This window comes from Clytia hemisphaerica, unplaced genomic scaffold (genome assembly GCF_902728285.1).
Source record: "Clytia hemisphaerica strain Z4C2 unplaced genomic scaffold, Clytia hemisphaerica genome assembly, whole genome shotgun sequence".
Classification (NCBI taxonomy): Eukaryota; Metazoa; Cnidaria; class Hydrozoa; order Leptothecata; family Clytiidae; genus Clytia; species Clytia hemisphaerica.
Window position 1 is genome coordinate 168,922 of NW_027104529.1, and position 22,342 is coordinate 191,263.

At 35.4% G+C, this 22,342-nt stretch overlaps 2 protein-coding genes and 2 long non-coding RNA genes across 6 annotated transcripts in view; 2 read left to right on the top strand and 2 right to left on the bottom strand.

The window, feature by feature from the left end:
• Positions 1–22,342, top strand: part of LOC136822132 (uncharacterized) — a 237,764-nt gene that overhangs the window by 7,035 nt on the left and 208,387 nt on the right. The window lies entirely within an intron of this gene.
• The window catches only part of LOC136822159 (uncharacterized), a 40,759-nt gene continuing 23,523 nt past the window's right edge, over positions 5,107–22,342 (bottom strand). Inside the window, exons 2-4 of one of the 3 annotated variants that reach the window (XM_067078400.1) lie at positions 14,117–14,165; positions 6,146–6,317; positions 5,107–5,484 (exon numbers count right to left, since the gene is read on the bottom strand). In XM_067078400.1, coding sequence (XP_066934501.1) covers positions 5,174–5,484; positions 6,146–6,299 — 465 coding nt within the window. In that variant the 5' untranslated portion in view covers positions 6,300–6,317; positions 14,117–14,165 and the 3' untranslated portion in view covers positions 5,107–5,173. Of the gene's footprint in view, positions 5,485–6,145; positions 6,318–7,155; positions 7,252–14,116; positions 14,194–22,342 lie in introns of those variants that run through there. The other 2 variants (XM_067078401.1, XM_067078402.1) reach the window with 2 other exon arrangements.
• LOC136822161 (uncharacterized) lies at positions 13,509–14,087 on the top strand. Its single transcript, XR_010848868.1, has 2 exons — positions 13,509–13,650; positions 13,788–14,087. It is a non-coding gene; the product is annotated as an uncharacterized lncRNA (long non-coding RNA).
• Positions 15,306–16,345, bottom strand: LOC136822204 (uncharacterized). The gene is made up of 3 exons (XM_067078447.1): positions 16,226–16,345; positions 15,803–16,042; positions 15,306–15,663 (listed from the first exon to the last, which is right to left on the bottom strand). The coding sequence occupies exons 1-3, from the start codon at positions 16,260–16,262 to the stop codon at positions 15,419–15,421; spliced, it is 522 nt and encodes a 173-aa protein (XP_066934548.1). The 5' UTR covers positions 16,263–16,345; the 3' UTR covers positions 15,306–15,418.

Consider the following 22,342-nt stretch of genomic DNA (forward strand, 5'->3'; position numbering starts at 1 on the left):
GAATAGCTCAGCTTGGCTATTTTTATGGCCAAGCATCTCAAAACAAAGTTGGCTTAGTAGTTCCTGCTTTAGTTGATGTTGAGACATTGAAATCAGACTATGAAGTATACAAGCGTTTTGTCTTGGAGGGCAAACTACAATTCGAAAACAAGCAGCGCTCTAAACTTTCAAAGGCTGAGGTGAATCTGTTGAATAATGAAAATACATTGACCACAATGAAATCAATGTTGAGTGACAGACGGCGCATAAATATTCAAAAAAATGTTAAAAGACTCAAAAAAGAAATTGAAACTCTTAAAAAAAATCTAAAGTACACTTTTGAGATCGCCTCAAAAAATTGGTTCGAATCAAACTTGTCCGTTCAACACAAGCAAATTTCAGCCATATTAGAGCTAGCTGGGCTTATCCCACCATCAACAGCAGAAGTTGAACGCTCTTTCTCGTTGATGAAACTTATATGCACTAAATTACGCAAGTCCATGACCACACAGACACTTGCAAACTGTATGAGAATCTGTAAATTCAGAGAATTGACAGATTCTGACTTTAATGAAATCTTGAAAAAGTGGTACCGAGCAGAGGATACAAAAAGCAAACAACGTAAAGTTGCTGTCAAACTCTAAAGCTTGCTTTTAAATCACTTTTTAACAGTTCAACATACATCACATTACATTCTTTTAACTATTTTTTGAAACAAACATGTTTTTGGAACTTATTTTCTAATCTGAAAGTTTCTTATCGTTTTTCATTTGTACATATCTATATTTTTCATTAGTACGTTCAAGTAAAGTAGTGTTCTGGTTTAGAGGCACCAGTTCCTTTTTTGGCATTTCTTTTATCCCCCATTTTGCTAAAATTAGCTCTAGATATATATATCATTTGTTGTTTTATTTTTTATTTTTTTTAAAGATGAAATTAGTTCATCATCCTCCTCACTTAAGAGCTGGATAGTGAGACCTTTCGAGTTTCTTTTGAAAAACTTTTTTGAAGGTAAAGAACTTAGTTCTATAATGCTAAAAGTGCAAAATACATAAAAAATGAATCCACTTCTTCTTCTTTATTTTTGTAACTTTTTTCTAATTCGAGTTTTTTTATCATTTGGGCAGTTCTGTACCATTTGTTACACCATTTTATACACTTTTATTAAATTTGTTAAAAGAGTTGAGAGGACTTTTCAGTAATTCATTCATTTTGTTCATCGCTAAATTCTAGAAATTCATTCACTTTTAACCGTTTTAAAGTGCCAGTTAAGGCCAAATTATGCTCAGCTTTCGGGGGCTTCGCCCCCTGAACCCCCACCAGGGCTAGCCCTGGACCCACTGGGGGGCTCAAGGCGCCCCCCCGACCCCCAGCCTCTGTTATCCAGCCTTTGGCTGGATATCACGGCTTACGCCGTTGATGAAAACTCAATTTGCAAGTACAAACGGAGGCATTGCTTAGTGCTTGGAAAAACCCCTGGACTGGGTTATCCAGAATTTTATTTATTTACATTTACATTTATTTATTGACGAGAATTTGATGCAAGTCTATTTTGATATCAAGACGGACTTGCATCCTATTCAACCTAGGAATAGGGAATAGTAAATTTATATATATATATTGATAACACTCGTAAATTTTTTATTTTTCTAGTGTATTTTGTTTTTTCGTTTTAGAAGAAATACTATATGGTAGAAAATAAGGTTTTATACTATTATTTTTAAATTTGATATTTTAAATGCCTATTATAAAGAAAAATTCGTAAGTGGGCGGAAAAATAAAAACGCTTTTGTTTTGAACGCCCGACTGCAAAAATCTCGGGATTCTGGGACTTCTTGAGAGACGGGGGTTAGACATGAAAACAAAGAGCTAAGTAGAATAGTAGAATCGACTTTTTTTCAGTGTAAAGTATTTTTGTAATCAAACATTATATTTAGCAAATATATTGAAAAGTAATATTTCGTTATAAGCAAAGATAACTTGTTCGGAAATAAAAAGTCTTCATTCTTCGACCCCCGGATTTTTCATCGCATAATTTCTACGGGAAATCGAAAGTAATTTCATTCAGGACACTGTCATTTAAATGGTACAAAAAATAGCTGTTTTTGCACCATCTTTACACCCCTGACTAGTTTTAAAAATTAAAGACTCGTAAATGTCTACTAGGCCCTACACTGATACCTGTGGTTAAGTTAAAAGGTCCGTTTTCGGACCCATGCTGGTCCCGTAACTGTAAAAGGTGTACTTAAAGAGATATAAGCTTTTGAACTGCGGTCCTAAAAAGGACAATGAATTGTCCTAACTGAAAGAATAATGAGTTATCCAAGATCAATAAGTCTTGATAGGGTGCTCCGATCAAGTCGAAATTTGGTACACATGAAGAACCTTATCCTACAACAAGATCCCAATTATAAAATCTTGTAAAAAGGTCCAAAAATGGACAATAAATTGTCCTAGATGTTGTAAAGTATGGGCAATTAATTGTCATCAAAATCAACTTTAAAACAAAAATTCATTCAAGATCCTTACAGATCAGGCTCTAAATATCTCAAACATAAGATGATTAAAAAGAAAATCGTTGAACGGCCCCTCTGATGGACAATCTCTTGTCCTAAAGGCAAATGTATTTAAATTAACCACTTTTTGTGCTCTAACGCTAGGGATTCAACCATTTTTATCTTTTCCAAAATAGTGCCAAAACTATTAGCTAAAATTTTGCACAAAACTGTATGAATGGTTTACAATTAGTGTCCAGATAACAAATTTTGGTTATTCGGTCCCAAAAAGGACAATAAATTGTCCTTTTTGTAAAATATAACAGTTTAAGTATGGACAATTAATTGTCCTAAATATGGACTTAACCTATATCTGACTCTAAAACAGCTACAGCTGGTACTATTATACCCCAAATCATTATAAAAACATGAGGGATAAGTCAAAACGGACCATTAAATGGACAATATGTTGTCTTGTAGATGCGGTAAAAATAGATAGACTATGGAGCTTTAAGATATCATTTGCAGGACAATTTTTTGTCTAACTTTGGACCCTTTTACATTCAAACTAATTTAGTATTTCTTAGTTTATATTCTTACAGTATAAATTCGGAGAGTTGTTCCACTCTTTTTTATTATAGCTCTACCTTTTTCTAAAGATAAAAGAAAAAATTCCTCTTTTTAAGAGCTAAAAGACAACAATTTGTCCAAAAATGGACCTTTTATCTGCCCATTTTACTTTTCACATTACAGGTTTTATGTTTAACCATAGTGTTTTTGTGTTAAAGATCACTTGATATTTTCAGTTTTGACCACTTTCATAATTTAGATACTAAAACTAATGTAAAATTAAGGACAACTTTATTGTCCTATTTTGGGACCCAAGAACGTAAAAAGTGGGCCTTTTTACTATTAGGAGTTAAAACAACCATTCAGCTTTAGTTTAAACTAGGTTTGGTATAGATTAAGCTTAAATGGCCCTTTTTAGGACAATCTTTTTGTCTGGACAACAAATTAGCCATATTTGGCCCATTTAACCCCCTGGAGTGATTTTAACCATCTTTTATCCTTTCTAATGTTAATATAGAGGTTTTCTGAGATTTTCCCTAATTTTTGATGTAATTTGGGCAAGTTATTACAAAAACCTTGTTTTAAGCCATTTTTGGCATGGTGCATGATTTGTACCATTTAAATGACAGTGTCCTTCAGCTTGTGATGTTTGAGAGCTTGGATGTTGGGAAGCTGCAGGAATAAAGGTAAACAAATTATAGTCTTTTTTCTGAAAGAAAAATTAACATTAGTCTAGGCTGATCGACACCCCTCCTTTAAAGTTGACACCAGATCTGTAAAATAATCAAAACAAACCTTGAATGAAATTCTTGGTATCATTCTTTATATCAAACAAGTTCATCCATCAAACTAGAAGTTCAGTAAATATTGCAATCCTTTCAATTAAAAAAGGAGCAAAATTATAAGCAATTTTACACAACACATGAAACGCATGCAAACTTTCTCGTAACTTTCTCGTGTCCATCATTAAAATTTTACGGCCCCTAACATAAGTGAGACTTTCCCTTTTTTTTTTACTTTTTTAATGGCATTGCAGTAACCCCCTCCCACCCCTTACGGCCAGAAGCCGTTAAAAAAAAGAAAATCGTTTGCCGACAGCCCCTAACATAAGTTGCGCGGCCCGCATGGTTTTCGTACAAACGCTAGATTAAAGATGGTCTGAAGACAACGGGAAATACTAAGCTTCTCCTCATCCTCTCACGATTAAGGTTAAGGTTAAAATTCAAGGTTAAAATGCATGACGACTAGTCTAAAAATCCAAATCCAGGCGATAAAAAAATTCTCCTTTTGACAACAGGTGAAAAAAATTCTCCTTTAGTTTAGACTTTGAAATTCACTTCTCCTTTTGTTAAACAATAGAACCTATTGTTTGTTTTAAAAGGAAAAGAGAATTTGAAATGCAGAGGAAATTCTCCTTCAGAGCCATCGTACATGTTACAAAAATTTAGCTACTACCTTGGCTGAAACTATATCCAACAGTCCAAAAAGCGTTCAGAGACATCAGCAAAACTACAGCCTCTCCACATGGCACACAACTTCTGTTACCATTTTGAAGAATAAATTGCAAAAAAAACCCGCGAAAGCTTTATGGGGCGCCAAAGCGGAAATAAATAAAAATATCCAACTTGACAGGTCCAAATTTCGTAAAATTTTTGCTTGAAAAGGTTTTTGTTCAACTTAGGGGGGGGGGTTCTTTCCTTTGAAATTCAAGAATCTTGACAAAATTTCTTGAAATTTGAATTTTTTTTGCCAATTCCGAAATTCAGCAAAATTTTGGCTAATTCATGGCGCGTAATTTCCCATGTGTACGTTTTCCCGATTTTACCTAACTAGTATCCCAACTCTAAATCTCGCGCGAAAAGTAATAACAGACTGTTCACAAGTCTACCACTCCGCTTGAAAAAAAGATCCGTTTCCAGGGTCCTCCGCCAACCGTGAGCCCCCCTTATCAAATGTTACAAAGTACAAAGATGGAAATATCATTTCTCATTGAGGATCCAAACGAGAGGGATACTATGGTCTTCATTTCAATAAATTAAAAGAAAGAAAATTCTAAAAAAAATTGACAATATCTATTCTGTAATAAAGTGACAATTTTTCAGGTGAACATTTAAGAGAGAGGAAATGATTTATTCTTTATCTTCCAAGATTTCATTCAAGAAGTCGTCTTTCTTAACGCATCTTGGGTTTGGTAATGATAGTCTGTTGTTTTGAATATCTGTCCAAAACAAGCTGCCACTCTTGCACAAGAAAATCGGGAATTTCGCAATGACCGACTTGTGAGAATCATAATCAGTTCTTAAGAAGAGATCTTTTTTGCATGATGGTATACACATGACGTCATTAGTTTTGGTTTTCGTGCAAATCAGCCGGCCACCGGGAACTTGGAAATTCTTCTCAGCACAACTGTGGCCTGCAGGAACACCAAGGGTAAATGAACCTGCAACAAAACAAAGAATTATTAGAGAAAAAGAGAAATCAGCACAGAGTTGTCGGACTCAACGTTTGTTCTTTACAACCAGAGAATAGTACATAAAGCTACATATCAACAAACTTTAAAATTCAATCGTATTCGAAATGACTAGTGATAGTGCTGTATGAAACGTTTAGCATAATTTTTTGCTCCAAATTTCACGCTCTACCCGATGGCACCAAAACTGTTCCATTATATATTGAATTGACTCTAACTCAATTGCAGTGCCGTAGCAACTGGGGGGGGGGGCAAGGGGGGGCTATGCCCTCCCCCAATAATTTTTTCAAAAATGGTTATTTTGCAAAATGCAAAGTTTTTCTTTTTTAATTTGTCATAATTGTCTTTTATGTGCATGTTTTGAGTGTATTTTTAAGCAATCTAGAGCTCAAATTTTCAAAATTTTCCCCCTCGGGCCAAACCATGGTTGGCCCTCGCGGTGTCACTAAACTTCAGTCCCCCCCCAATATGAAAATGCTTCCTACGGCACCGAATTGTTTTCAGTTGTTTACCCATATTTTTCCTTTACTGTTTGAGCTGCAACATCACAATTCATCTACCATTATGAGAAAAGACAAAGTGAGTTTGAAAGTATGTAAATGTACATAGTTGAAACTCTTCAAATATTTACCTTGACCGAAAGTTTTTTGGTCAACTTCAGGATAATCAGAATCTTTCAACCACGAAGAAATTGAACGACATTCACATCCTTCGAACTTTGTGGTCAGCATGCCCAACGTCGTCAAAATAGCCAAACATAAATGCCTGGTCGTCAAGTTTGCCATTGTTGTTTGTTAGTTTATCTAAAGATGAAAAAAAAGTAAATTCAAGATTCAAATCTTGCCTTTGTTTACAAACACAAATACGTGACTTGGAATATCATTTCGTGGTATAAATATAACGCACAATCGCATTTTCTTCCCACTCTTACTGAGGAAAAACCAAATCCAACAAACCGAATATATTCACGTCATCTCGTTTTCAACAATGCGATAAATTTGTCAATCAAAAATAAACGATGCAGTAGTGTGGTATTATTTGGCAAACTGAAAGTTTTATTTGCAATGTTGCATTCTTCTCAATGGTTTTAATTCTCTGAATTTAACCCCTCGCACGTCATATGGACAAAAGTTTCGAAATATGTATACTGTGTAGCAAATAAGAAAGAAGCCATGAAAAACTTTCATTTGACCAGAGGTTAGTTTCATTAATTTCAAACTGAATTGATAACAATGAAAAAGTTGTCGCAAATTATAACCACGCCACACTTCCATTAAACATTGACAGACAAATCAATCAAGAAATCAAAGTTTAAATCACTAAATGACCAATGAAAGACCAAGTTTTTGGCCAGAATCTTGGTGTAGTTTTCCAAACTCTAGAAAGAGATCTTTAAAATTTTGAAATAAAATTAAACTTAAAGCTCTCATGAAAAGCAATGTTCCACAACAAGAAGACCATGGATGGTGGCAAAAATACAAAAATATGAGAAAAAGAAGAAGAAAAACACTTTATTGAAAACGTAAGCCAAATTATGATGACGAAGAACTATATTTAAGAAAACTCGAAAGGACAAAAGGATGACGGTTTTCTACAAAAGGAACAAGGGGTCAATTGTACGATAATTAAAAATATATACACCGCTTAATGAGATCATAACTTTGAATAATGGAAGAGGTTGACCAAATGATAATTACACAGCAACATGCTACTTCCCGCTTCTGAAATTGTCTTCGTTCTGCTGTTAATTGTGTCTCTACAAAGTTATGTTCTTTCTCAACATTCAAAGAGTTTGACTTTTTTACATAGGACTGAAACATTGTAGATTTTCATTTCACTCCATAATGAATAAACACACTGATCAGAGTAAAGCGAGTCACCTTTTAAACGCTATTTATCTTGCCAGCGAAAATATCCCCCCTTTCCAGTGACCTTATGTATACTATACGATCGTCTACTCTACACCAAATAGATACATAAAGTGATCAGTGTGAACTGAGTAACCCTATAAACGGTTTACGAATGCTTCGACTTTACAGGATGAATCTCCATCAAGTTTTATGATGAAAAACTTCCTATTACTCATATTGATTAGCGTGATTTCCACTACGCATTTCAACAATTTTGTTATACAAATGTATCAAGTATTTACTGTGGAAAAAGCAATCACTTACTTAGTTTGATTGACTCATTGAGTCATAAACGAAGAATCAAATTTGGTCAGAGTGCACTTGCTTTTTTCATTTTCAATTTCTTTTCTCTGCTTATTTTGTACTTAATATTGATTAGTCTCGAGCTAAGTACATTTCGTACTATAAACATAACATACCCACATTTCACACTCTCGGGTGCCTTATAGGCGGTGGTGGGGATGAAATGAGCGGAAGGGGCGGCTGTTGGTCGTAAGAATAAGGATGTCCTTGGTAGAAGAATCTTTTTCAAAAGAGACGAATCAGGGTTAAATGAGAAATTTGTTCGTTAGGTCCCCGAGAGGTTAACGTACAAGCTCAAAGACATTTTATTGATCACGCTTCAAAGCCACACCACAAGAAACGTGCGATTATAACAAACAAACAACTTTTCTGGAAATCACGCCATCAACCTTTATAATATCCCGTCAAACATTCGTTCGCTTCCCAACACCTCTGCATCCTGTTGTATCCTTAATGTTCGCAACTTCTTGGCATCCGAATATTTTTGGCATCTTTCTCAACCATTATCTCCTCCTACAAAATCGAAAAATCCACATTCTTCCAAATTCAACTAACTCATTCCTTTTGGCAGTCATCGTCAAATGAATTACCCACAAAAGTGTGATTAAAAAAAGATGAATTCAGCTAAGTAAGCCAAATTCGTTGCACATGTTGCCGTCATCTCACCGATTATGTTAATTTTAACAAGGTTTGATTTGACCTAATTGATGGTTGTCGTCTTGTACGAAAGCGTCGATGCAAAAGTACTTGGCAAATCAAAAGCATTTCTTTTCTTAAGATTTCTCGCTAACTACCGATCAATGGCATGAAATTCAAAACGTCTTTTATGTTCCAATGACCTGTTTCTCCAAATTTGTTTGTTTTCTCGTTCCGGGTAATTTTGTTATATTCCTCCTTGTTACTGACATTGAAGATTACTATTTTCAAATGCGTATAATATCTGCAAAATAATTGGAATTGTTGTTTTTCTACAGATTTCTACAAATGCCTTTATCATATTCGCTATGGAATGACAGACGGACCGACTGATGGACGGGACTATGTTTGCTTTATTTTTGGATTTCCCTTGAATATAATTGGTCAGTTAAAGCCAAAAAACTACTAAAGAAAACATAATACTTTCCTCTGCATCTATAAATACGCATAAAAATGATAAATGAAAGGTGGTAATCTCAGTTTTTAGACAAAAGAAAAACACAATTTGGAATATTTTCCAAGTTCCTCTCAAATGTCGAGTCATTTCTGTTTATGGAATTTTTTGTACAGGGAAATTTGTCTGGAAACAGTTTTGTATATATCTATGGAAGAATCCATTCTTTATTCAGAATGCGCTAATTGTAAAAGTACAAGTACGGACAAAAAGACCTCGCAGTTCTTGGCACTAGAGTTGAAGAATTCCTAAGAGGGTTTCAAGTTTTGATTTGGCAGTGTGGCAGAATTTGAGTTAAGTCTGCTTGTTATGAAACCCAATACAGTTACCATAGTGAAATCGCACATGTGTTTCATAACAGGACAGCATGGTCGATTCATTGCTATTGAAATAAATTTTCCAGTCTCCTCATTGCCGGATACAGAGACAAGGTTCGACATCTATGGGGAAGAATCACTGAATTCCATTATAAGATGATACATAGAGAAAAGCGGCTACACCCTCCTTCACAATTCTCGTCTCCATCTCCCAAGGGTAGGTTACTCCTCTTCGTTCGAAGGATAGACGCTCATTTTATAAGAACCAGTAAACTTTGGCCGATACCATAGCCACGTTCTTATTTCTTATGATCTTGATATTTGAAGCCACTTATTGAATTAAAAGAGGCCTAATATCTGCATTTTCTTAGCAGTTACTGAAATCTGATTTTATTCCTTTATTTTAGGCTTTAGTCAAAAGCAAGCCTTGTTTTGTTAAAGAATTGTTCTTATAAAGAAGCGCGTATTTAACAAGTCTACTAAAAGTTCGCTAGGAATTTCGTTATTTAAAAAATTAATACTTTCCTCTGCGACAAATTAGTGAAATTCCTTGCTACTTTTGATACAAATAACAAAAAAATTCAAAAGTGTATCGCAAAGTTGGTGCTTCAAACTAGAAGAGATAGTTGAAAGACGAATGGTTTGCTGTATATAGAGTCGCTGCGACGATAAAGCTGATTTTTAAGAAATTTAATACATAATGAATGGAGTAAGTTTTTAAAAGTTTCCTTTATAACAAAATTGGTCCATGAGCATTGATAGTATTTTGCCGAGCTCACAAATCTTCTAAGACAAGAGCCTCCTAAGCCTTTGTTCATTCATTACTGAAGTAGATTGAACATAGCAAGCAGGAGCTCTAAACATGTTTCATGGAAGTTGGTATGAGCAAGTGCCTGTTTTTGGTTTGTGATATCATTAGTTTGTATACCACCTTGCTTCATCCGGAATTCACTGTATACCATAGTAGATAAACAGTACTTCTATTGACAATCTGACATTCCAGAGCTAGGGTGACTCTGAAATTATATAAATCTCGATTTGTTGATGACGTCAGAGGTTTTGAAAACGTCATCACGACCGATGGGTCAATAACGAATTACATAAACCAACGAACTACTTTTACAATCCTTTAGTACAGTACACAGTTTTTTGATATCTATGTTTCGAATTTAAGTGAATAACTCATTTGGAACGCTTTCAAAATATTTTAGTTCTCTACCATTTTTTGTGTAATGTCTGCCAACCCACTGGACAAAATTTTCTGCTGGCTACGGTATAAAAGGATATGGAAACTAGAAAATTAATGAGAACAGTTCCCATGGGGAGCTGAAGTAAAGAGCTTTTCTTACTAAAGCCATGATCTGATTTGATATTGGCAAATAAATATAGTTCCTGACTGTTGTATGTTTTTTTGCAGGACTTAATTGGCATACTTATTAAAACAATGTAACTTTATCTTATTCGTTTATTGTTATTTAGTTTAGGATGTTGACATTTTCGAACGAATCCGTGTATCTTGCATACTTATGCCTGTCCTCTTGTAGAGGTCTGCAATTCGAACTATGGCTAGCTGATAGTTACTTGTTCTTTTCTACCACTACCGGTGGGTTATTTGCCTGTCATGCAAATAACCTACCGGTTGTGGTAAAAGAAAAAAGACCTTAATTAATTTAGGAGTGACCTTATCATCGTGTTTTCTCTCTTGGTCATCATTTTGAAAAGGCTGATTATAATTTTGAGAGAAGGAATTCCAAAGATAATTTGTCGGTCGAAGGGAACCGTAATTTATCGGCTGAGAGTGCCTAGTAATCTTTTCATGAAAGTAGTAGTCTTAAAGTAATTCCTCGTTCAGTTGATTCAGATATTGAAGGCGAGACTTGCTAACCTAAGCATGTTCACCTATCACGTACACATCTGTACATACTTATAGGTGACTTGGTGAAAGGGGCAACAAGATTAGCCGGTCATTCTTGAAGTTAAAGCTTGAAAATCTAGAAAAGCGTCATGAACTTGTTTCGATTTGCGTTTGAATGAAGGAAGGGTGACGATAGTTAGTTGTGAAGACGAAATGAGCAGACTGGACCAAAACATTTGGATTTAGACCCTAATCCTCTGTTTTTGCTGACACATTAGAAGAAGTCAACAAACATAAAAAATCTCAGTTGGAACAGTTGTGTTGTGATGTTTACCATGAGAGAGGGTTTTTATTTGTTCAAAGGTAACAAGAAAAACATCAGGTGCCGCTCAGCAAAGAGATTTAACAGTGCGCGTACAACCAAGAGTAAATAGTGTATTGAAAACAGTATCAAGTACTATGGTGAAAAAGAGAAGAAAAACACGAGATTAGATGGAAAAAGTCATTTAAAGTAGCTGGTATGGTATTACATTTGTTTGAGGTTGAGTTTCAAGAGGTAGGGATGATGTTGGTCAAGGCGGAGCAAATAAGATAAGGGTTTTTACCACCCACCTCTTTATTTGTAACAAGATTTGAAAGAAAACGTATCATCTTTACAAAACAACTTTAGCTGATGTAAAATGTAAATGCGAAGAGCTATATACGTTCGAGCGAATTTAATATCAAATTCAATATCTTTTGTACCTTCCCCTACAGGCAAAGATGGGTGGTTTTCAGTGCTAAACAGGAAAATAACTTCTCTATTTATTGTATTTATAGACGGTATACTCAAGATCTGTTTCTAAATATTGCCAAATGTCCTTGTAACAATATAATCGCATAAGGAGTTATCAGTAAGGGTAATTGTGTGAGAAGTGTGAGAAGGACGTGTTAAAATTCGGTGCCCTTCACAACGTCACTGTCGGAATGTCTTTCTAGGACAAATCAAAACTATTGCGTGCTTGAAATTTTAAGCTAGAAGGATAAAGTTCGTCTGGACGAACCGCAAGAGAGGATAAGACCTTGTTTACATCTCAAACAAGAATCTCACTGAAACATACTTTCGTCTATGTCGTTTCTATTATTGAAACACTGTCACTGAACCCCAAAATAAAATCTTTGTTTCTTTTCCAAAGATATGGTTTACAACCGTATATAGTGAAAAATTGGACCAAAGGAAATATTTGTGCCCGTTCCTCTATTAAGTGCCTTTGATCTTACTACGAAGTCTACTATGACTAGTTTTCAATCAACACATCCCCTAGATAATCACGGCATGGAAATAGGCGAGCCTACTTCGAATAAGTATCGGTAATACAACTCTTATATCCTTTTTCTTCGGAAGAAAAAAGTAAAACTTTTATGAAGCGAGTTTTTCCTCCCGGTGAAATTGGCTGGACGGAAAAATGCTAAATTGGGCGATTTCAGAAGTTTTGGCCATCCAATGTCAAGAAGGTGTGACATTCAGGGGTTAGAAGTGTGTAAAATTTTTCTTCAATTCTTAACCACTTTCATAATCTTTAAACTTCTGTCCCCCTGTCTCTGAAAGGAATGAAACCCCTACTGTAACTATTGAGAAGGAGAGGGAGTGGTCATCACTAAAACTTTTAAGCTGTCAATATTTGTGAATATTTTGTAGATATATTCATGTTGAATATATTTGAAATTTTCATGACTTTGCTACAAAATGATGCATCAACAAAGCATTTTCCGGAGCACATACGCTGCACTGAACAATACTACTTGATGCCGTCAGTAAAATCCGTCCTTGACTTTTATTATTGATCAAAGTGTAGGTATTTGTGTGCTTAATCCTGTATCTAATCCAGACAGTGTTATGACAAATTATCAAACTATTCTTATTATAGAAACAGGCAGTCTAATACTTTACAAACACACTCACCAAAATATGTTATTCACTTGTCTACAACTCCATGAAAACATTAGATTTCTGTTTAAACGGGGAGGGGTTTTGTTGTCATGACGTAAGACCAGCAGACCAAATTTTCAGCTTGCAAACCTACGAAGCGGTCTAGGTCACAATTTAGAGTTTTTTTTCTTTCACCATCATGAAAGCTTGAAAGACACACCTCTTTCACGTCGAACCAAATATCCAAAAATATGAGAATTATTCAAAAAATGTTTCTCAAAATATGTTTTTTGGACCTCGGGGGGTTTATCAAATATATTTCAATATTTAGAAGAATAATGACGTCAGTGAGAATCAAACTTCTTCTTTTAAGGATGAAATATTTCATCGTTGGAAAAACTTGATGCTCCTTCTTGCCCATTGGTTAGTTAACCTTGATAATCCCTCCTTAAGCTAATTTAATCTATATGTTAACACATTACGTCACCTTACAAAACCTATAAATTGACAACACTTTCAGGAGTTGGGAACCATAACTGATTGGACTATAAGCAAGTAAACATCTCATTCGTATCATTTTTTTTAGAAACTCAGAACAATTTAGAAAAGGAACATGAATACGTCAAATGTCCTCAAATTATTCTTATGTGGTATTCTGATGGGAATTGTTTTATCTCGACCAATGCTAAGTGGTAGGTACCGCTTTACATTTATTTGATGAAATATTTTGTTGTATTGACAAACGACCGATGAAGACCTAATTTTCTGGCCAGCATCGCAATAGACCACTTTTTTTAATTTTTGTGATATATCTTTTTCTTTTCCAAAGGACTTGGCGATCATTTGCTAACAGATGGCGTTCTTTCCACACATGCTTGTGCTAAAACACCCAAGTTCCCTCCAACGAACGGAAAACTGAAATGTACTGTCGACCAGTCTGATGATTCAGTTACTTGCTTAATGGACTGTGATCAAAACTTTTCGCATGACTTTGGTGGTCAAGCAACTGACTTCAAACACTTCCCAACTTTCATCTGTGATAAGAACTCAGTTTGGAGACATTTCCTTGATCAGAAAAAAGTCATCGATACCTCCCTTCTAACGTGCCAACCACACAAACAATAAGGTATTTTACAGACCACAATATAAAGCGCTTACCTTGGATATGGTTGCCATGGAGCATTTAATGACGTGACCATGCAAATGGCTAAAATGAAACAATTGAAAATTGCGTTGACAAATACAGAAGGTGACGAGGAATCGGACTATTCAATTTACAACTCACTTCAAAATCCGAGACAGCGGTTTTCTTTGCATAAAGTTGGATTTACACACACCAATTTGTCGGCCGACTTCCAAGTAACTAAAGGCATAATGTGACCATAGTATAAGAAAGCCGCGGCTTTCTTATACTATGATGCGACGACAACGTAAATGAGGCATCTGTGAATCTTCTCATTTAGCTGAACTGTTGACCGATAAAACTAGTGTGTGTGAAGAGCCTTCATTAGTATTTAGAAGAAATGTTCTTGTGAAATATGAATTTTTTGCATTGGCGATAGTGGATTTTTAAGAGGATTCGTTTATTTCATCAAGTTATGTTATTGTAAATATTTTTATTTATGTGTAACACAAACACCAAAAAATGGACGAAGTTCGAAATTAAATAGTTCCTAAAGTCCTTCTCTTTTAAGTGGTTTTATAATTGTCGAGTTGATAATTAACCCCTCGATAATAAACTCTGTGAAAATCACCCATGAATTAAAGTATATCCTCAAATGAAACGCCTTTTCAGGGCTGACTCTTCCGGGGGGGGGGCACTCGATTCTAGAAAGACTGTACGTGTTGTCTGTACACAGACCCAGTATTTCAAAATTCATTGCCGTAGAGGGTCCGCGTTGGCATTGACTTTACTCATTTGAGATTTTTCAAACCGACCGCTGCGATGAAGTGTTGGTGAGAGAGGGGAGACTCTTAACAAACAGACAATGCGCATAGAGTGTACTACGAAGGAACTTTAATAAAACCTTTATTTAAGTACGGTACGGTACCGTACATGCGGCCCAAAATTAGGGCTTTGAAATGGTACGCTAATAGTGCATAGGAAGTTTAGTCGAATTTTGAGTAAATTTGGGGGGAAAATTTACGCAATAGTATCTTTCCTTTTTGATTAAAAATTATTCAACTATTCAAGATTTTTTTTTGTGTGGAAATGAGCATTTGTTGGGTATTTTTCATATCATTCATATTTTTCATATTTTTGGGTGTGTTGTCTTGTGTCAGAACGGAAGAGATTAGGAAGGCTAATACGAGAAAGGAGAGGGTGGACATCAAAACAGCAAAGAAATTTAATGGAAATTCAGTGTCTTTTTTATGAAAATAGAAAAATAAAAATTTACAATAATTAAAAAAGGTCAGAAAATTTGAAATGATTTGACATCCGGATGAATGGATTTTAATTTAGTGGGATCCAGGTTTGGTGATGTGTACTCCGTTGTATAAACATGCATTCCATTGTTCGTTGAACAACAATCCTTTTGGACAATCAACACAACCAACAGTCACACCTTCCCAGCATGCAATGTAATGTTTGTTGTTGTCTGAGTCAGCAATGTTTCCACTGAATTTTGGTCCACGGTGTGGGCATTTGTCAGGACAGAATGAGGTGACAGCAGGGCTGAATGCAACAGTCGACACACATTCATCTGAAAGAAAAGAAGGAATATAAGTCAATTAGGACAAGGTTCAGAATACTTGTAAGTTCACATGGGTTGGAAATCATAGAGGTCTTCAGTTTTTCAAGTCTTTCAGATCACAACTTCAAAATAAAAGTATTTTCCTTACCATGAGCACTGTAAAGACATTGGTTGCATCTTTCAGAGAATTCAAGATTCTTTGGCCAGCAAACTTGACATGAAGGTTTTCCATCAGCACATTGAACGAATTGGTTTTTGACATATCCAGAATATGGTCTGTATTCGAAATTTCCATCGGGTTTTCCATTACACAAATATGATGGACAATCAACATCTTTGGCAATATGTGGTCCTTCTGCTGCTTGTGGGACTTCCAAAGCCATCGAAACTGTGTGAATAAATTAATGAAATTACGTTAAATCCAGAAAGGAAAACACATCGTCAATAATAAACTAGAGAAGGGTAGTACGAAACCAGAAACCTACTAGTTTTCATAGAAAAGATGCACGAGACATATAATATATGAGCTAATGCAGAATAACAGTTGCCTTATATAAAATATAAGTTATACCTGCTAATAAAGCAGCGATGCAAACGAGTTTCATCATCTTTGTTGAGTTATTTGTGGTGAACGCAAATGTTCTTTGTTGGTGCTTGGTGAAGCTGATTGTTGATGGTCTAAAGCTTCCAACGTCTCTCTTTTATACTTTTCATAAGTCTTTGGGTTATATAAGAACTCGTCAGAACATTAAAGTTAAAATAGATTCTGGTGACGGCCGCCAAGAGATGAATTTCCTTCGCAAATAATGTTGATTAGAATATCAAATAATTAAATGAATTTGACTGACGAAAATCACTCATTTATTTTCGATGATTAAAAACACATCAGACGGAAATTACTTGTCATTTTCGATTCAAAATACATCGAAATGACGGTTGACACCCACCTATTATATTGAAATCCACCTGTGAAAAATATAACTTTTTTCCTTTACCCACAACATGTTTCTGTGCACCCTTTTACGTTGTATAGGTTTATAATGCCATACTCTGTTCTGTAGAACACCAAATTTCAGAGTCAGACTAAGATAATTGTGTTTGAATTCACAAGTTCCAGCGATACTAGATTTACATTAGCCCGGATCAGTGACATGGTTTACAGAAATCACGATCAGACTCCTCACTTTTTACAAAGACAAGACAGCATGAAAAGCGAACATGGATTTCTGATAATTTCATGTTCATAGGCCAAGGGTAAGTAACAGTTTTTTTAAAATGTACGTTTTGAGCTTGAATTCCACCCACAGCAACCATTGAGTTTAGTTGTACGGGAGAGGGTTACTAGGTTTAACCCTCGGACCCTTAGCGTGACTAAAAAGGAAGAAAAATTGGAAAATTTTGTGAATTGTACGACCCTTTTTGGGACTAATTTGACCAAATTTCGATTTTTTTTACTTTTCTGACCCTTAATGGGACCGAGATTTAATTTCCTGAATTTTCTACCCTTACAGGGACTGTCAGGCTCCAAAAAGGAGCCACATACACGTACCTTCACATGCCTTAGTACAACCCCCCCATTGTACGTCTACATGAAGTACCTATTTCATTGATTAAAATGGGTATGCAAAAAAGTATTTATTTATGTCACCATTGAAACCGTCAATCCCATTAAAATGTCTGGAGTAAATATTTCTAATAATGTGCGGAAATCAAAAATAATTGTTATGTAATTCCACTTCACATTAAGAGATTTATGGGCTTTCAAGATTGTTTTCATTTTTGTGTTCTACACTTAGGTCAAGACTACGAACTGTCTACTTTATTTAATTCTAAGGACGTTACCTTCTACAGTAAAACCTCCAATTAACAGACACTCTAAAAGGCGGACACTTCTGATTAGCGGACAGTTCTATTTTCCCCAGCCCATTTCCTAGTCAAATGCTCATAAAAAAGTTTCCAAAAGGCAGACATTTCCAATTAGCGGAAACTAACCCTATTCCCCGATGGTGTCCGCTAATTGGAGGTTCCACTGTATTTCCACAAGAAGTTATTAAAATCCATGCTATGATTTTACAGTGAACCTACCAAACCACTTCAAACAGAGAATGTTGCTCGAAAATGTTTCCTCTAGTGGAAGTTATTTCAAAGATCTCACTCAGATCTCAGTATTGACATTTCAAGTACTGTGAATTCGAAGTTTTGACCAATTTTAATCGCGTGGAGATAATTTGAAACGGACCTGTTCGGTCCGTTTTTTTACTACAATTTGGATAGGTTCGCACGTAAAGTGATTGGCTTGTCATATAGTTGTTATAAGCTCATATTTTGAACTAACACCTAGCGTGGTGACTTTGTGGAGATTGGGAAGAAAAATGAAAAGAGGTAGTTCGGTGTGCTCTTCTTCTAGAGATTACTAACTTCACTTTTGGCCTTGAATACAAAGATAAATAAACCAGCTGCGCTGGAAAGTCAGCCCAAAATGCTTAGAAGGCTTAGAATGATTAATAGGAAGTACAGATAAGAAATCTGGCTTTGTTAAAATCTGAGCAGCTTGAAAGAACGTAACTATTTGCTTGAAACGTTCAGAAGAAAACAGAGCAGTGCATAGTGGAATCCGTATCCAAAGCAGAAGTCGGTGAAAAAGATTTATTCCGTTGTTGTTATACTCTTTCCATGACAATAATGGGGGGGGGGGTTTCAGGGGTCTTAAATACCATCATACCGACAAAATTTTGGGTCAAATACCGTAATACCGTCGGTGAAGGAAGCCTAATACCGATACCGATATTATATTTTGTTTTTTTTTTAATAATGAATTTTCAGCTATCAAATCTATTGTGTAGTAACAAATTAGAAACTGTACAAACAAGTCTTGTACTTTATGAGCCCCCCCCCCAGTCAACCCTCAATTCAGGTATTCACGCACAGATTTTTGCCAATTCACGTATTCACGCGCGAAAAAAACTATTTTCACGTTCACGCACCAATATTGCTTCTACATCTTTGGTTAAACGATTGTGACCTTATTGGGCTAAATTTAACCCTTTTATGGTCTCTTTTAAACAGATTGACCTATTCTTATACCAAAGATTTTCGCCAATATAAAAAGTTTTTTGCTTGTTTTGTGACCTTATTCTCGATATCGTCGAATTTTTAAGGCCTCTTTTACAGCTACACTTTTTTTTATAAGAACAATTTTATAAGAACAATGAGGCTCAAAAATGCCAAAAAATAAGAACAATTTAAGAACAATCCTGAGCCTGGAGTTGCTGAGTTTTAGGTAAAATAAGGGCCAAATTAATGAAATTAGGGTTCAAACTCAAAAATACCCCCAAATTTACCCTAAAAATAAGAACAGGATAAGAACAATTTGAGGCTCGAAGTGCCAAAATAATAAGAACAGCCGAGCCTCAACAAAAATTTACTGGTTCTTATAAAAAAAACAAGTAATACTTTAATGGACCTACCTATTTATAAAACGAATAATTAGAATTTAATGGAAGTAATGTATAATTTTAAATTTCGATTTATATATCTATTGGAACGGAGAAAGCAATTAAGAAACGCATCGATGTTTAACGGTGAAAGAAAAATAATATCGACACTTTAATCAATCATTCAGAGAAAATTAAAACTGAGAAAATCTCAAAAAACCGCTTTTTTCGGGACATTTCCGGTTCTAGCGGCCGGAAAAATTTCTTTTTCGAAAATTGGGCTCTGTCACATTTTGGGCATTGCCATTTTACATCATTGTGCAAAAAATCATGAAATCTGTCGAGTATAAGTTGAAAAAATGAAGGAAAACCGTTTTACGCCGGTTTTCGGCTGTTCCGGCGATTTTTAAGGAGTTCCGGATTCAAAGGATGATTTTTTGGAAATCAAACGATGCTAAGTTTTGGGCATCATCATAAAGAACATTTTTCTGTAAAGAAACAATTAATAAGTTGAAAAAATGTGACGGAAATGTGAAAAAACGACGATTTCCGGCACATTTCCGGTTCTACAGACCGGAAAAAATTTTTTTTCGGCAAACGGTTTTCGACACCTTTTCGGCAGTACTAATGTGCATCTATGTGCAAAAAATCGCAAAAAACTAATGATAAAATCTCGAGAAAATCTCAAAAAACCGCTTTTTTCGGGACATTTCCGGTTCTACCGGCCGGAAAAAATTTTTTTTCGAAAATTGGGCTCTGTCACATTTTGGGCATTGCCATTTTACATCATTGTGCAAAAAATCATGAAAATCTGTCGAGTATAAGTTGAAAAAATGAAGGAAAACCGTTTTACGCCGGTTTTCGCCTGTTCCGGCGATTTTTAAGGAGTTCCGGATTCAAAGGATGATTTTTTTGGAAATCAAACAATGCTAAGTTTTGGGCATCGTCATAAAGAACATTTTTCTGTAAAGAAACAATTAAATAAGTTGAAAAAATGTGACGGAAATGTGAAAAAAACGACGATTTCCGGCACATTTCCGGTTCTACAGACCGGAAAAAATTTTTTTTCGGCAAACGGTTTTCGACACCTTTTCGGCAGTACTAATGTGCATCTATGTGCAAAAAATCGCAAAAAACTAATGATAAAATCTCGAGAAAAAAATCAGAAAAATTGAATGAGCCAATCTCGAGAAAAGTTGGTAACTAACTAACTAACTAACGAACACGGGTTAATTTATAGGACCTCCACCCCACCGGGGTAGGTACAAAAAGTGTATTTGAGCTTTCATAAAGCAATATTTTAGGTCTGTCGTGCCAAAGTTACTTGCTTGTTACTGGAGGCAAATGAAAAATTAAGCCTTTCCCCCAATAATTTCTTCCTCGCAGACCCGTAAGATGTCTTATATTGAGAATTAATTTAAAATCGAGGTTTGGGGCCAATCATGGTCTGAGAAGCCGTAGACTTCAACACAGGCTTCATAGAGGTGGTGCTGTGGTGCAACTAGAGGACGCGAATTCTAAAGTTTAACCCCCTCTCTATGGGAGGAAAGAAAATAAATGGAAAATAAGAACGCGAGGGAAGCGAGCGCGAAAAATTTTCGACAATTTTCGCTCTCCTTTGTTATTGAAAAACGGCCTTAATACGCTATTGTTAGCCAAGTATGCCTTCACAATGTTTGATTTTATTTAACACTGACCATTTGTTGGCAAAAATATGGTACGGCAAGCGACGTACCTGCCGTACCCGGTGCGGCGTTCCAAGAGTTTCGCCCAAGAAAAAATTTAAAATTTAGAATGCCTAGATTGCCTGAAAACGCATCATGTGCATCACGATGTGAATTATTTTTTAATCGTTCGATGCTGCACAAGATGTTTTTAGAACTACCTACTTTTACTAATTATTGAAGGAGTAAATACCGCTTCTACTGTCTCTAAGTTACTGCAGTATCAGGGTATTGTAATGTAGTAGCAATATAAGTGAATACGGAGAGACGACCATATCATTTAGTGCTGACGGAGAAAATTTTATCTAGACTCATTCGTTGGATGCAGTATTTGCATCGCAAAAGTTGTCATTAAAAAAATGCGCCCGCAGAAAAATAACGAAAATATTTGTTTAGGTAGATATCGTAAAGTTTTGTTTATTTTGAATAACCTCACCATGACAATAAGTCAATAGGACATCCAAGATTGTGCGAGCGAAGCGGGCAAGAAAATTTTACTGGTTAAATGGTGGAATAGACTTATCTTTTTTGAACAATTTTCTGCATGAAACTCGTGAAGAAACTAAAAGATAAATAGTTTTATACCGAAATACCGTTTTTTATTGATAAAAATATCGAAATACCGACAAACAAGTAATACTTTAATGGACCTACCTATTTATAAAACGAATAATTAGAATTTAATGGAAGTAATATATAATTTTAAATTTCGATTTATATATCTATTGGAACGGAGAAAGCAATTAAGAAACGCATCGATGTTTAACGGTGAAAGAAAAATAATATCGACACTTTAATCAATCATTCAGAGAAAATTAAAACTGAGAAAATCTCAAAAAACCGCTTTTTTCGGGACATTTCCGGTTCAAGCGGCCGGAAAAATTTCTTTTTCGAAAATTGGGCTCTGTCACATTTTGGGCATTGCCATTTTACATCATTGTGCAAAAAATCATGAAAATCTGTCGAGTATAAGTTGAAAAAATGAAGAAAAACCGTTTTACGCCGGTTTTCGGCTGTTCCGGGCAAATTTTTAAGGAGTTCCGGATTCAAAGGATAATTTTTTTGGAAATCAAACGATGCTAAGTTTTGGGCATCATCTTAAAGAACATTTTTCTGTAAAGAAACAATTAAATAAGTTGAAAATATGTGACGGAAATGTGAAAAAACGACGATTTCCGGCACATTTCCGGTTCTACAGACCGGAAAAAATTTTTTTTCGGCAAACGGTTTTCGACACCTTTTCGGCAGTACTAATGTGCATCTATGTGCAAAAAATCGCAAAAACTAATGATAAAATCTCGAGAAAATCTCAAAAAAACCACTTTTTCGGGACATTTCCGGTTCTACCGGCCGGAAAAAATTTTTTTTCGAAAATTGGGCTCTGTCACATTTTGGGCATTGCCATTTTACATCATTGTGCAAAAAATCATGAAATCTGTCGAGTATAAGTTGAAAAATGAAGAAGGAAAACCGTTTTACGCCGGTTTTCGCCTGTTCCGGCGATTTTTAAGGAGTTCCGGATTCAAGGAT